The following is a 14,113-nucleotide window of genomic DNA, read 5'->3' as shown; positions in this document are numbered from 1 at the left end:
TTGAGTGCAGTTGGGATAGCGCAATAAGTATAATCGAATTCATTCCACAAAGACTATTCAACTAGGATATCAAGCCTAACAATACGAATTTCCTTCCCTATCTCCCTCCCTTGAATGGTTACAATCAGAAAATCTAACATCCTCTTTTGCCTTTTCACTGTCGAATCCTTGGTAACCGCATCCCTTAGAGACGAGAGGATTGGTCGGAAAAGATTTAAAAAAAAAAGAGAAAAAAAAAAAAGAAAGGGACCGATTTCCCACAAACAACCAGAAACTAAAGAGATGCTCGCCTCCGCAAATAAGACCATACCACACGTAAAATACTATGAGGAGCTGCTTCGTAAATCATGCTATCCAGAATAGCATATGCAGATTCATATGAATACCAATGTGAAAAGAGGCTTAGAAAGACACCCAGAATACGGCAGCCCCAACCTAAGGGTTAGGTGTCGTTTCCCGGCTAGCTCGAGACTCTCGCTTGCTCAAGAAACTACGTCGAAGGTTGGACTTTGGCGTATCGGGCGCGTCTGTTTCAGCGGGCTGGAAGCTGCTCTTGAGCGTGACTGTACCATCACCAACAGCAAGCGCCTTTGCATGTCCGGATCCACTCTCATCCACAAAGTAGATATGCTCTCCAAGTTCGTCACTACTTCCAATGAAGTGATCTCCCTTGGCCTCAACCTTGAACTGGGCATCAGCACCGCAAGTGACCTTGAACGTCTCCTCAAAGCTCCACTTTCCATTTGATGACTTGAAGTGCTTCGTCTTGCCAACGACCTTCTCTTTTGGTGAAAGCATTGACACCTGGATGAAAAGATCTGTTGACAAGGGGTAACCAGAGGCACCCACAATAGTAAAAGTAGCGGTGCCTTTTGGACCGCTGCCCGGTACAGTACTATGGATTGAAGTAGCAATGCTCTTCGTCCGGGCATGGCTGGGAGAGCTCGCCTGCGATATGCTGATAGTCTGCGCCACATCTTGAGATTCAGAGAGCCCAGGAGCTTTTCGCAGCCCGGGCTCCATTCCTAGAACCCCCTCATTGGATGTGGTGGCAATGACTGGAATCTCAGGATTTTCTGGCAAGGTTCCGTTTTCCTTTTCTTTCTTGCCGCCAAGAAGACCGCGCTTTAGGAATGATGCACCTTTGCCGACACCATGACCGACAACGCCAGCCACAGCGACGCCTCCCTTGATGGGGGCTCCAGCAACGCCCGTAACGATTCTAGTAGGAGCTCCCAGACCGGAAAAGGTTGAAGTTCCGTGAATGCTTCTTGTGATGTAGTCTGGTCGGAAGAGCAATCGCAGACGAATGGTACCGGACTTTCCGTCCAGAATGTATTTGGACTCACTGGCTTTGAACGGCTCGAGAGAGTCCAAGTTAATTACAGCCGCGCCTAAAAAGTCGGGCTTGTCGGCAAAATCATAATCGTACACATCGACACTGAACTTGGCTGCGGTTCGCGAAGGAACGGCAACCTCAAAGTACTCGTTCCATGTTGGATTGAGAGTCTTCTTGATGACCTTGGTTTTGTATACCTCCTCGCCGTTGAGCTCAAACTTGCAGTATGGATCGCTCTTTCCGTTTCGGTCGGCAGATGGTAGTTCTGCAGCATCAAGAACATCCACACGAAGTTTGCCCATGTTGTTGATGCTTTCGCTCGGATCCAGTTCCATCTTGATAGGAATGTACTTGAGGCTGACCTTGACCCATCCATCCTTGCCGTCATCTGTTCGCAATTTGAGCATTGTTGGGTTGTTCTATACCGTAAAATTAGCGCCCCATTCGAATCTTTACTCCTTCAAATTCTGTCATCATGTAGCCTCCACATTTCTTTCACTTACCAAGCACTGCTTGAGCGTCTCCATCGTATTTCCAGTGAGTTGGGCCAAAGTTTGGTCCTTGTCGTCACCTTTCTTGCGAGCTTTCAAAGTGAGACGGGAGAAGTCAAGTTCACGGATGACACAGTCGCCAATTTCATCGAACTTATAAGTCCTGGACGGGGCAGTCGAAGTAATGTAAGAGGCATAAGCCATGTCATCCACGTATATTTCGAGACGGCTGTGGCTTTCAGGCAATTCGGCATCCAGGAGGCGGAAGATGAGAAGACCACTTTCATGTTTAAGGAGCTCTTCAGGGCTGAGGCGGATCTTCGGAGGGCCCTGTCTCTCGACCGAGCGTCGGCTTGTAGTTTCAGAGTCTGCTTTGCCACTGCCTCCGTTTGAATTGACATTCTCCAAGTTTGCTGGTGGTTTGTCCATACTAGCTCTGAACTTGCCAGCATTGGAAGAACGGTCAACGGAAGCGCGTGGGGTTTCCTCAGATTTGTCACCAGAAGCAGCTTTGCCATTAGCTTTCTCTGTCTTCGTGGGAGCTTCGACCCCTCCCTCCTCCTCCTCCTCCTCCTCCTCCTCCTTCTCTTCTTCTTCGGGATCTGCAACGTTGAGGCAGGGATAGAAGGCGGCGGTATAGGTAAGCGTTCCTTTGGCAATGCCTTTGCCGTGTAATCGAAGGCCTTCATTGCGAACCGACTTTTTGTCATTTACCATGTATTCGCCTGTCTCCTCTTGGTGAACAAAATCACCAGCAAACAGTTCTACTAAACCAAGACTGCGGTCTTTGCCCACCTTTTCAGCATCCATAACTTCCAAAGTGAGACGGTCGCGGGGAGAATGGATGGGCACATAGAGAACCTCATCCCACTCAGGGTTGAGGTCATTCTTGAACGTTACAGTCCTTGCCTTATCAATACCGGAAAGCAGAACACGAACGTACGGGTCAGATTTGCCAAATGACTCAAAGTTTCGCAAGTCGGTGGCTTTTTGGAAGTGCAGCCTCATGACGCCGATTGGAGTAGAATAACCGCCCGTGCCAATGACGCCAGAGATGGCAACAGGTCGCCATTGCGCCATCATCTTGACGCGGCCAGACTGGGTCCCAGACAACTGATACCATTCTTTGCCTTGAGCCATGCAATCAAGAATTTCATCGAGTTTGATCTGATACATACCGAGCGAAGGGTCGCTGATAAGACCGCGATCATCCTTGATAGTAACACCTAGTTTAGCCTTGCGTCGGTCTGTGATGAGAATCTCTTTGGAGCCGTTGTCCCAAATGGGGTTATTAGTGCGCTTGAGTATCTTGGTTTGGTGAACTATCTTGCCGTTGAGGAACATGACCGCGTATGGGTTTAGAAGGCCGACCAAACTCTTGGTTCCATCCAGGTCTTTGGCTTGCTCGACAGTGAAGCGAAGAATTCCCTGGTTAGACTCTGGTGCCGGCTCAACCTTGCCATCGGGCAAAGTTTTGCTTTCAAGCACAGGGAAGAACCGTAAATCACAGGACACAACACCGCGAGCTTTACCATCTCCAATGACTTCCAGTCTCTCATTCTCATGGACATTGAGCTCTTCGAGGTCTTCCAAGCGAAATGTCGCAACACCAAGTTCCTTGGATTTTCGGAATTCATTCTTGTCGAATACCTGTATGTCGAGAGTGTCGTTGAAGGATGTCACAATGAGATAGTGAGTCTCGTTCCATCTTGGGTTCGCGTTGTCTTCGATGGTCTTGGTTCGGGCGAGTTCCTGACGGCGACTGAAGCTAATAGAAGCATATGGGTCGACGGTTCCAGCAAAGTTGTCTGAATTCTTGAGGCCTTGTGCGCCATGCAGAGTAAGCGCAAGAACGCCGACGGCTTGGTCAACCGGGGTGCCGGCGAGCATCTTTGCAATTTCGATGGGGAAGACATTCGGCGAATACATCATTGGCGCTAAGTTGCCGTGAATTTGCTCCAGGATGAAGCTCTCGAGACCGGGGATGAAGTTGATGTCGAAACCGAAGTTGTCGCCGCCAAGAGGTTTGCAGACATAATCAATCGTGGGGCGTTCGAGAAAGCACATTTCAATCCTGTCGACGTGGGGGAAAGGAATCTGGAGCTTAATCTTGAGTCGCATGATGCCGGAGAAAGACATGTCTTCCACAATAACGTCGAGACCCTTGCTAATCATGGCCTTGCCGATTCTTATCTCGAGCACGACCTTGGGGTTAATCTTGTTCTTAACCTGACGAGCCGTCATATCAGCCGTATCATTGGGAGTGAAACTGAATTTCCAGTCCATGATGACAATGTCGTCCTCGGTTTTGGGATATGTTTTGACATGCTCCATGCGAGGAGGCTTCGAGCCGAGAGTGAAGGTCTTGAGCTTCAGGCTGTCCAGGAAAGCTGGAGTTGCAGAGCTGAGAACTTGATCGACCGAATTGATAATAGTTTGCGCAAGGACAGGTTGGTAGATAGGCCAGAACTTGACCATGAAGGAGTTGATCCACTCCAGCGATTCATGATCGCTTTCGAGGTTTTTCAGAGCAAGCTCTCGAGTGATGTCATCGCGGAAATTGCGACGCACTCGTCGTAACGAGGTTCGGTAGTATGTTGAGCATATAGCCATGATAATCATAATCCAGGCCAGGCCGCCGCCAAAAACAGCGACAAGCCACGAGGAAATACAAGCAAAGATAATCAATGCGGTATTGTGGTACCAGTCTATGGTGGGATCGTGCAAGTCGGGTCAGTAAAGAGCTCTGTGGTTTCGCTACAAGAGAAGAAGTTGCCAAGAGGCCAAATCTTACCTCCGTAAAGGTTGTGAGGCAATCTACCCTCCAACCAGGTGGAATGATCCAGGAGACTCTCTGCATCGATTGCACCGCCACCCCATCCGAACTTGGGAGCCCAACCCGTGCGGGAGTATGGAGCTTCTTGGGAACCGTCAATCGTGCCTGCTGCGTCTTTGCCTTGCGCATCTTTTGCGACGTCAAGAACACCAGCCTTGCCAACGTCGGGCAGTACCTCGTCAGGTCCAGTACCATCGTCGACATCGGTGATGATTGCAGCACCTTTGGGGCGCCTGCTCCTTTGAAGTTCGGGAGGAATCGCCTGTAAATGAGGGAGAAAAGAGAGCTAGTTAGCAGCAGGTTCAGGACCAAAAAAATTATGTCTACTTTCGCTGGTCGCGACGGTTCAACATCTAACACTCAGCGAACCAACGGACGGCTGTTAGGGGGCGCAAAAGCGGGTAGCTTACAGCTTGAGCTTGAGCTCGTTTTTGCTCTGGAGTAGCATCTGGATCAAAAGTGAAGGCAGGGATACCGGCGTTCTTGGCCTCTTCCACCATCTGCTTCTCCGCCTGCTCGGGAGCGACCAAGTTCTCCTCGGCTGCCTCGATGGCGCCTTGTTGCTTGAGCTCACGCTCCTGCAAGGCAGACATGACGCCAGCTATAGGCGCAAAGCCAGGGCAGCTTAAAAAAATGCTGATAATCTATGCTGTCGATTTCAATTGGGAGTAGATGGTCAAAAGAACGGCATCTAGGGCTCTTGAGATTGGGCACTGGCAGCTAGCAAAAGAGGGCGATTAGCAGTGATAGGACGAGGAAGCTGGTGAAGCAATGGGGGGGATGAGTGACGGGTGACGGATCAATCAATTGATGGGCGATGACGTGGGGTGCTCATGCAAATGCTGCGACAGCTGAGTAGCGCGGAGAGGCGCAAAGTGGGCAGAGCAACACATGAGCCGGAACATGAAGATCATCCTTGCTCCTGAGTCAGGACGTAAGGGCTTGGACGTTTGCTGTACATACCTCGATTGGATCGATAGAGTGCCTGGTGTAGTTGTGTCGCTGACAGATTTTAGGAGACAGCTTCTTTGAGGTCTCTGGTCGCGACAATGGCGAGGGGCTGAAGCTTGCAAGCGGTCTTGCTGGTATACAAAGAGCAAGACAAAGTTGTCAAGAGGGTGATCGAAACAAAGGGAAAAAAAAGACCAAGAAAGAGGGCGTGCCAGTGGAAACTGGGCTGTGAAGGATGAGGAGTCTGATTGAACAAGAATCCGGACAACAAAGCTAGATTCTGCAAAGTCTCAAGTGGTCTGCCGGGGCCAGCTATCAGCTACTTGGTTCGAAGTCCGTACTACGTAGCAAATTAGATGCTGCTTGAGCGATGCAGGCGGCGCGCGGGAAACCTGAACCTACAACACTGCATGTAGAATGTAGAATGACGAGTTGGGGATGGGGGGTGGATTTAGAAGAACTGAGCCATGGGGGCTTTTGCCTTTGGGGACCAGACGACGCCGAGAGGAACAAGCCGCAGATAGAATCACAGAAGGGGGGTGGTGAGCGAAATGCAGTTGGACCAATTGGCCAGTCTGGCGTGTGAAGAGAGAAGACGAACGTGATGGATCACTTCCAAGATTGCGTGGGCCGTGGCCTGTGGGAGAGCTGCAAAGTGGATCGAAGTTCGACGAGTGGCTCCCCGGCTGATCGGATTTGGGAGGAGCGACGGAGTAGTTCCGCAGTCCGTCAACTTGAAGCCCTTACTGAGTTGGGCGCCCTGCGTAGCCGAAAAGTGTCAACGGTCAGCTGTTTCCAGTATTAAGGCAAGTTGACATTGGTTCTACGAACTCGTACGGAGTGCTCCGTACTCGATACAAAATGTTTCAACACTTCGCTGGCATGTCTCGTGGGCTGGCGCTGATCATGATCCAGCAGGCCCAGCATATGCCCAGCTTCCAGGGCTCCTCCATGGGCAATCGGCGGCCGTATCAAGCTTAATCATCGGCCAAGCCGCTATTCCGTCAAACTGCCCCAGCAGCAATCTCCTTCAGGACATCGGAGCTAGTCAACGCTGCGGGTTTTGAAAAGGTTGAAAAATTATAAATAAATAAAACAAGATGAATATCTTGCTTGATGCTTGCCATTCCACACAGGCGCCTGTCTGTCCAGGCACTCCGTCCGTACTTCATCTCCATACGGCCACTGCTAGCGACCAGACAACAGGTAATATTTGTTCTCGAGCATGTTCCTGGTTCCCACGAAGCACCAGTTGACCCAGCTAGTACGTACTGAAGTAGCCTGGTCCAGCTGCTGGCAGATCCTTGGAACCTCGTCTTGGACGGCCCCGGCCCTGCTGAAAATTGACGGAATGGTCCATCGGCCACAGCCTTCCCTAGCCTGCCTGGCTTCCCCGTCTCTAGTGCGGCGCACGCGGGACTGCTGCGGCTGATTGGCTGGCTGAGGCTTGTGGCGTAACTTAGTGGCGCTTCTAAAGTTGCTGCACACGATTCACTAGCTGGAGGGGTCAGCCAGCACACCACACATGCCCCAGGCAGACACTGTATGGAGCGGGGGCTGAACATTGAACCAGTCAATGAAGCTTAAGAGCACGCACGTGTTTGGTAGTTATTATTTGAGATCTGCATAATAACTCCGCACTCCCTGCTCTGTACTATTTACTAGTCGAATGTATGCTTGACCCTACAGTGTCGGGTTCTCTGCTCAAAAAGGGAGACCCTGGCCGATCATCATCACGCCTTCCACCCGCCACCACGGCCACCGACGTCGTGCAGCATCAACATTCAGCCCTTGTGTGTGACCCTTGTACTCAGATCTGTACTCCACAATCGATATTTGAAACTTGAAACGGACACCTGGTCTGCCGGTCCTTGAGCCCTTGATATGCGCAACAATGCAGTCTTCTACAGTGGGGTCGCAGTAATTCCGAAAAAAATCCACCCAAAAACGCGTATTTTCTTATAACGCGTTAATAAAAATAATAACATTCCTTCTTTAAGATATCATTTCTCCCGCTATAATGCCTTAAATCACACAAAAAAAGAATTAAAGTTCTTATAAGAGAGGTAAGATTTATAAAATGTATTTTATGAAAATTCCGATCTACCATATTGTATAGGAAGAGGGAGTTCCTATAGAGAGTGTGTACGGTATTACGACACGCTATAAACGCTAAAATAAGGGTAGAGATTTACCACGCCTTAAATAGCCCTTAAAGATATTAGATCGCGAGAAAAGAATTATTAATAGAATTATTAGTTAAGACTCTTTTATATAAAATTAAATTCTTCTTTAAGAGGCTAACCTAGCGTGTAATATTATAATTTTAATACGTTACCTTAAATTAATAGGTATTTAATATAAACGTGCACTTTAACGTTTAAAATTAACACCTTTAAATGTAGTAAGACGCTTAAGATTTACATTATAATATTATTAGAAGCTAATTTTATAATAGTAAAAGGTTTTTTTCTCTAATAAAGTCTTTATTATAAGTTCTAATAGTTTAAAGCTATAATAGTGTTTTTTAAGGCGTGTAAGTGAAAGTAATTACTTAAAGAAACTACTATAACTTTACAATTAATTATTAAAAGGGCGAGTAACTTTAACTAAATAAAGTTTAAGAGAAGCTACGTGTAATAAGATATTCCTAGATGTTTTAGGCCTCTTTTAGCGCTTATAATCGCTCTTTATTATACATGCTTCTTAGAGACCTAAATTTATAGCGTGGTAGCGTAACTTTACGTATAATATACGAGACCTTATAGTTAAAATTACTTATAATTTTAAAACCTAGGAATATCTTTATATATAATAATGCTTTTACATTTTAGAGTTAATTAATGTAAAATTAGCTGAGAAATTAGGCTTTAAAAAACGGGGTTAAATTAATAAATTAGCTGCCTTACTCGCTTAATCTTAATTTAATTAAAAACTACTAGAAATTACTTAAGGAAAAAATTATATAATAATATTCTCACCTTTTTAATATGTTAAATATAATAAAGCTTTTTAATTAGCTTAAAATAGCTGTAATAAAGGCCTAAAAAGATTTAAAAGAAGAGCTACTTTTACATTTAATTAATATAATACCCTATTAAATTAAAGCGATTATCACCGCGCGCGGGTGGTACACTAAGTATTAATTATATTAATTAATGTAAAATCAACTAAATAGACTACTATTTAAATTTAAATATAATTTCTATTGAATTAGGCGAGAAATCGCTGTTAAAATATTTGCCTTGCGACGCGGCTACATGTGTTGTGTTGTGGATTTTTCGGAATTACCGGGAGGGACTGTAGTATCAGATGTCCTGGCTGACCATGTTGCTGGGACTTGGCACATGAACGCATGTCCACCCAGCAGCATGCGTGATGCATAGCCATTGACCTTATGTACCTACCTGTCTAGGTACCTAAGGTAAGTACCTACCCTAGGTGGTCAGGTCGAATACTTAAAACCATGGAGTTTGTTTTGTCAGAGAAGCGACTTACCCCGATAACCCTAGCACAATACATCAAACCTGCCGTGTCGTTCACTGACTGGTTGTGTCTGATTTCATACCAAGTAAATTATTATTGATATCATTTATTCACACTCGAGATGCAGTTCTTACCATCTGTGCTCTAAATCTCAGTCTCGCTCTTCGCCAGCCATATAATCCCGATACGAATCCTTCCCAAAACGCCCAGCTTTGACAAACCCAGCGACAGCGCCAATGTGTCGCATCCGAAATGAGAGGAGTCACTGAGCAGAATACATATTGACCGCCTTATAAATGAATCGTGAACGACTGAAATGACCAAAGCATTCCCCACAATCAGCAAGAGAGGAGTGCGTGGCAGTTTCAAAATGTAACCCCAATCGGGAGGGCATTGTACTTCCAATGCCTAAAATCCGAATCCATCATGCTGATGAACCGGACATCGACCGGGATGGTTAACAAACCAGGCAGATATGCAAGACTTATGAAATCGACACAGACACTCCAATCGAGCCATGGGGATCCCCACCGTAAACTCTTCCAAGCATATCGTACACTCTGCGTCGTCGATGCAGTCCTTCTCTGTTGCTGGGTATATGTACATGCCGGTCCTGCGAGATAATATTGGCGGCGCCGACGTTTCTTGTCCCTCGGGAGGACGGAGACTGCCATATGTGCTGTGGTCCCGAATGCACTTGTTGATGTGTGCTTCTCGAAGGGCTTCAGAGTCTGGCAACGAGCGAAGGGGGAGCTCTCGGTGACACACGGGGCATTCATCCTCCTCAGCAATTTGAGGAGGGAGCGGTAGGGCGCGTTGTCGAGATGATGATGAGAGTTCTCCGTAGCCGTATGAACTGTACCTGTGGCGTGAGGAGGATGGGTGTATGCTGGACGAGCCGGCGACTAAGAAGCGCTCTAGATGGGATGGATGGACATGCGGCGCGCTCATACGATGGCTGGATGGGGCGAGATTAGGTGAATTCTGGACGGGTGGGTTCTATGTGCACACTACTGTTAGTCAAGGCCATCCGCCTCGTCGTGTTATAAAGGTGGAGGAAAACAAAACATACCATGGTGATGCTCCTGGCTCTGGCATAGTGGTACTGCAGGGGATCGCGGCTGTCTCCTCCCGTGAAAACAGTCCCATATCTGTTTGATGGATGTGCAGCGCCGTGTGAAGCTCCGAAACTGCTACGTGATCTTTGATGTGGTGATCGCGGAGACCCAATAGACGGTGTCGGACTCTCAGGTGGTGCTGTGTTGGGGTCTGGTACACATGGATTACAGAGCCGTACGCGCTCGCCTCCTGATAACCCATTCACGTCAAGATAGCCAGCCCCCATAGCGTCGACAAGCAAGCTAGAGGGCACCGAAATATCGGATCCCGGCTGCCTCACAATGTACTGATGCGGTATGATAATCCTGTGCGGGGAGCACGTGGCGCACACGACTCGGCCGCATTTTCTTTGAATCTGTATTAGCTTACACACTCGCCGTCGGAGCCTGGGAAATATGATGGCGTACCTGCAGTGGTGCTTGCGAACAAAGAAACTAAACTGGGTATGACAAATAGGACAGTAGGTAACTTCCGCGTCTGGCTGCCACCTAGGGAGCACAAACTCGGGTGTGACGCTGTCGTCGCCTCTAGGTCGATTCACTCGATGATCCTGCGATGCCCGTCTGCCCTCAGATTCGCGCCGTCTGTTCGAAGAAGGGGGATGGTGCATATCCCCCGCGTGTACCATTGTACGAGGCAAAGACTCCATGGTCTGGTGTTCGCTTTCGTGAGCCGGTTGCAGATATGCGCCTCGATAACGAGGCTCGAGGTCTGTCCAATTAACCCTTGGATTTGGCATGTTATGCACATGTGCTCTTGCTGCTTCTTCCCGGACAGGAGGTTCTTGACTTTGGGATGTGGATGGAGTAAGTATAGAAGACGATCGAACAGGAAGAACCACCATGGGCTCGTTTTGATGCTCGTCGGCGGACTGGGTGGTACTGTGTGAGGCTGATTGTATGGCTGACTGGCGGTGGGATGCAGATGTTTCAGACTCTAAAGCAGTCTGTGTCTGCACATGCGAGTGGCCGGACTCAGGTTGTGTATTGCTTTCGTCATCGGTCGGGGGACGTCGAGGTGCATCTTCAGTGTCGTTGATCTGTATGCCGGCGCCCGGTCCTGCTTCTGGACTATCTGCTCGCCGACTCTGCTCTACATGATCTGAATCGGAGAGCTCTCGTTCAACTACGTGGGAAGGGCAGTCAAAGTACCGGGAACATTCTTGATCATGGAACTCTGCTGTTTTCCAATGACAGTGTTGTGAGCCACCGCTTGCATATGAAACTGTAGATTCCGGTCGGGGGGAGCTGGTATGATGCCTTGGATGATGGTCATCATGGACGGGGCTTGACCCGCCTCGAGGACTCGACATGTTGGAACATGAGGCCGTCTTCCAACTTGGGTTGTGGAGTAACTGTGCTGCGCAGGCAAAAAAAGAAAGAGGGGGAAATGAAGGGAGAAGGAAGAAAAGATCGAGCCCCAAGACTCTGTCTCGAAATTATGCAACGACGCGAGATGTGTAGGTCGCCACGACGAGGTTTCGGGTTGCGTTGTCGTCGGCACGGAGGGCCTGAGCTTAGGTGAGCCACTCGAACCAACACACGACGCTTTGAAGGCGCCGCTGAGCGCCCGAATGGGTTCGTCCTGTTTCCAAACCCCGGGACCAGTTTTTTTAATTTTTCTTTTGAAAAAAATAAAGATGGGCATCAACTCAGCCACAGCAGTCAGTGTCTTGGGCCATCAGGCCACGGCCAACAAGCAAAGACGCTCGAGCTCCGTTCGCAGATGATTGCAGATATCACACATTGGAGAGGGGAAGCTTTGGCACGCGATCACGCTTGCGTCAGTGTGCAGCACTGGTGGCCTGTCATAAGCCGGAGTCGTGGACCGATGTCACGGATTCACGGTCAAGTGGTTGGTCTGGTCTTATGCCCCTGCCACCAGACGCCAGACAGTAATTTTGAGGTGCTCCTAAAGTGCTCGTCCCAACCCCAGCCCTCCCTGCGTTTATTGTGCTTTATCACTTACTACTAGTTATTACGCCGTAACTATTTAGTTGCAGCATGAATAGAGTGAACGCTGCACTAGTACGGAGTAGTGTCTGGTGTAGCTGCATGTGGATCCACAGGCTCCAATAGTGTCCGCTAGCTTCCGCCGCATGGCATTGCGCTGCAGCCATGTGGAGACTCTACTTTGTTCTCCTCCAACATGAAATCTCTAACGGTCCGCATTCCCATTATCAATATCAATCTCATTTGCAGTAGATTTTTACCCTGCTAACGATTAGTATGCTCAAGTGTATAACAAGATTGGCACTATTCTGTAAACCACTAACCTTTCCAGTGTCGCTTCGGAATTCTTTCAGCACACAACTCGTCGACCTCCGCAAGAGTCCGGATTGATGTTTCGGGCCTACGAAAAGATTAGGACTTGGGACCACCTCTCGCTTCAGTTTAGCCGTAAACTTACAAGTAAAAGTACGACCAAACCAACGTTATCAACATGCAGCCTCCGAAGATGAGGAAAGCCTTTGCTCCCAGGTTGGCTCTTATTATACGGACCCTGTCAGCCAACTGACGCATGTCAGATTTGGGGGAACGACAAACTTACGCATCGGCGTTGGTGTTCTGAGGAATAGCACAAGTGCTAATAATAGTCGTGGTGTAGCTCCAAAACGTGGTCCAAGATGGTCGACTCACGAAGTCGTGATGTCGGAATTTCAGTTGGTAAGACATACGCGCTTTTATCGGTTCGTCAGTTCGTATATACCGCCCATGTACACTCGTGTGCACACCACTTACATCGACTGAAGGCAAGTGGCGTTGATGAAACTGAAGATAATACATAGCGCGGCCAACCCGATTATCTGCGACTGAGTTGCCAGCCCAACGCAGGCCAGCGCACCGCACACAATGTCAATCGCAAATAAAACCACAAAGCCCGTCAAGGCAACCGGCCGCCGCCCAATCTTGTCAAGTAAAAATTGTCCAATGAGCGTTCCCAGAAACTGCAGCAAAAAGATGATGATTGTGATCTTGAATAGATCAGCTACACCGCTCTGCACCAGAATAACCGTTGAATACGTCAAAACTAGAATCTGGCCGCCGATCTCACTTAGATACAGCGGCGCAGACGCAGAAATTGTTCTCTCTGGATTCGCTGGTTTCAGAATATCCCAAGCATTCACATTAACGTGCTCGGAATGCGACTGAGCAGCAGTCGCCAGGGCAAGTTCTTTCTCAATGAGAGCGGCGTTGCCTTCACGGAGCAGAACAGGCTCCTTCGCGCATCATGATGTCTCCCCTTGGCGAGCAGCCAGACAAGAGACTCTGTCGGCAAAAGAGACAGCAGGGCGAGCGTGGCAGGGAAAACAGCTTGGATGAGGAGCGGGATCCTGTACTGCTACTGGTCCGTAAAGTTTTCCGTGGCCCATGCGACGACTGTGGCGACACCAAGTTCTTGTTCGTCTGAAGACTAACAAGAACTCGGTAGTGACTTCAGACGTACAAGAACTTGGTAGTGAAGAGAAGACGAGTTGTGGGAGTTACTGGAGTTATGGTTGCATACAGTTTGCAAAACATCCAACGACAGGGGCCCCTAAGTTTGTAGCCACCACCTGCATTATCGAACCTGGGATGCAAAGGAGGGAATGTGCGAATATATACGCCCTCTTCCGGCCAAGATAGTTTTGTACAGGGATGGCTGCAAAGGCACCGCAGGCCGCTCCAACCAGGGGTATACAGATGATGAGGCTCAAGTTTCTACCCCATATCCCCCCCCCGGTCAGCATCAAGTTCCCATTTCCTGTATTTGACCTGCTCAGTCTCACCGAAAACACGAGAACGCCCTGGAAACCAGGGGCTTGATATCTCTCCACAAATAAAGGCAGCGAGACGAGAGGCGAGGCGAGGCGGAGGCATTATCGTAACCGAATAGCCCCATGGCTAAACC

General features: G+C 48.6%; 2 protein-coding genes across 2 annotated transcripts; both read right to left on the bottom strand.

The window, feature by feature from the left end:
• Positions 1 to 17: 17 nt before the first annotated feature.
• TCB2_1 (Tricalbin-2) lies at positions 18 to 6,019 on the bottom strand. The gene is made up of 4 exons (XM_066118383.1): positions 5,630 to 6,019; positions 4,625 to 5,386; positions 1,843 to 4,538; positions 18 to 1,758 (listed from the first exon to the last, which is right to left on the bottom strand). The coding sequence occupies exons 3-4, from the start codon at positions 4,450 to 4,452 to the stop codon at positions 436 to 438; spliced, it is 3,933 nt and encodes a 1,310-aa protein (XP_065976987.1). The 5' UTR covers positions 4,453 to 4,538; positions 4,625 to 5,386; positions 5,630 to 6,019; the 3' UTR covers positions 18 to 435.
• A 2,739-nt stretch (positions 6,020 to 8,758) lies between these two features.
• On the bottom strand, positions 8,759 to 12,197 carry J3458_004724 (uncharacterized protein). The gene is made up of 4 exons (XM_066118382.1): positions 10,630 to 12,197; positions 10,176 to 10,569; positions 9,116 to 10,102; positions 8,759 to 9,049 (listed from the first exon to the last, which is right to left on the bottom strand). Exons 1-3 carry the CDS (start codon positions 11,532 to 11,534, stop codon positions 9,512 to 9,514), a joined length of 1,890 nt encoding a protein of 629 aa, XP_065976986.1. The 5' UTR covers positions 11,535 to 12,197; the 3' UTR covers positions 8,759 to 9,049; positions 9,116 to 9,511.
• Between the last annotated feature and the right edge of the window lie 1,916 nt (positions 12,198 to 14,113).

Source organism: Metarhizium acridum (assembly GCF_019434415.1).
Source record: "Metarhizium acridum strain ARSEF 324 chromosome Unknown scaffold_29, whole genome shotgun sequence".
Taxonomy (NCBI): domain Eukaryota; kingdom Fungi; phylum Ascomycota; class Sordariomycetes; order Hypocreales; family Clavicipitaceae; genus Metarhizium; species Metarhizium acridum.
Note: the sequence above shows the minus strand (reverse complement) of the source record. Positions and strands in the feature narration are given on the sequence as shown.

Excerpts from the sequence above, each read along its gene's own strand:
- J3458_004724 (XM_066118382.1), bottom strand. The coding sequence starts at position 11,534 with ATGTCGAGTCCTCGAGGCGGGTCAAGCCCCGTCCATGATGACCATCAT. Across the intron at positions 10,570-10,629 it reads GTTCGCAAGCACCACTGCAG|AAAATGCGGCCGAGTCGTGT; the intron begins GTACGCCATCAT and ends ACAGATTCAAAG. Across the intron at positions 10,103-10,175 it reads GAGCCAGGAGCATCACCATG|AACCCACCCGTCCAGAATTC; the intron begins GTATGTTTTGTT and ends GTGTGCACATAG.
- TCB2_1 (XM_066118383.1), bottom strand. The coding sequence starts at position 4,452 with ATGATTATCATGGCTATATGCTCAACATACTACCGAACCTCGTTACGA. Across the intron at positions 1,759-1,842 it reads AGACGCTCAAGCAGTGCTTG|AACAACCCAACAATGCTCAA; the intron begins GTAAGTGAAAGA and ends TTTACGGTATAG.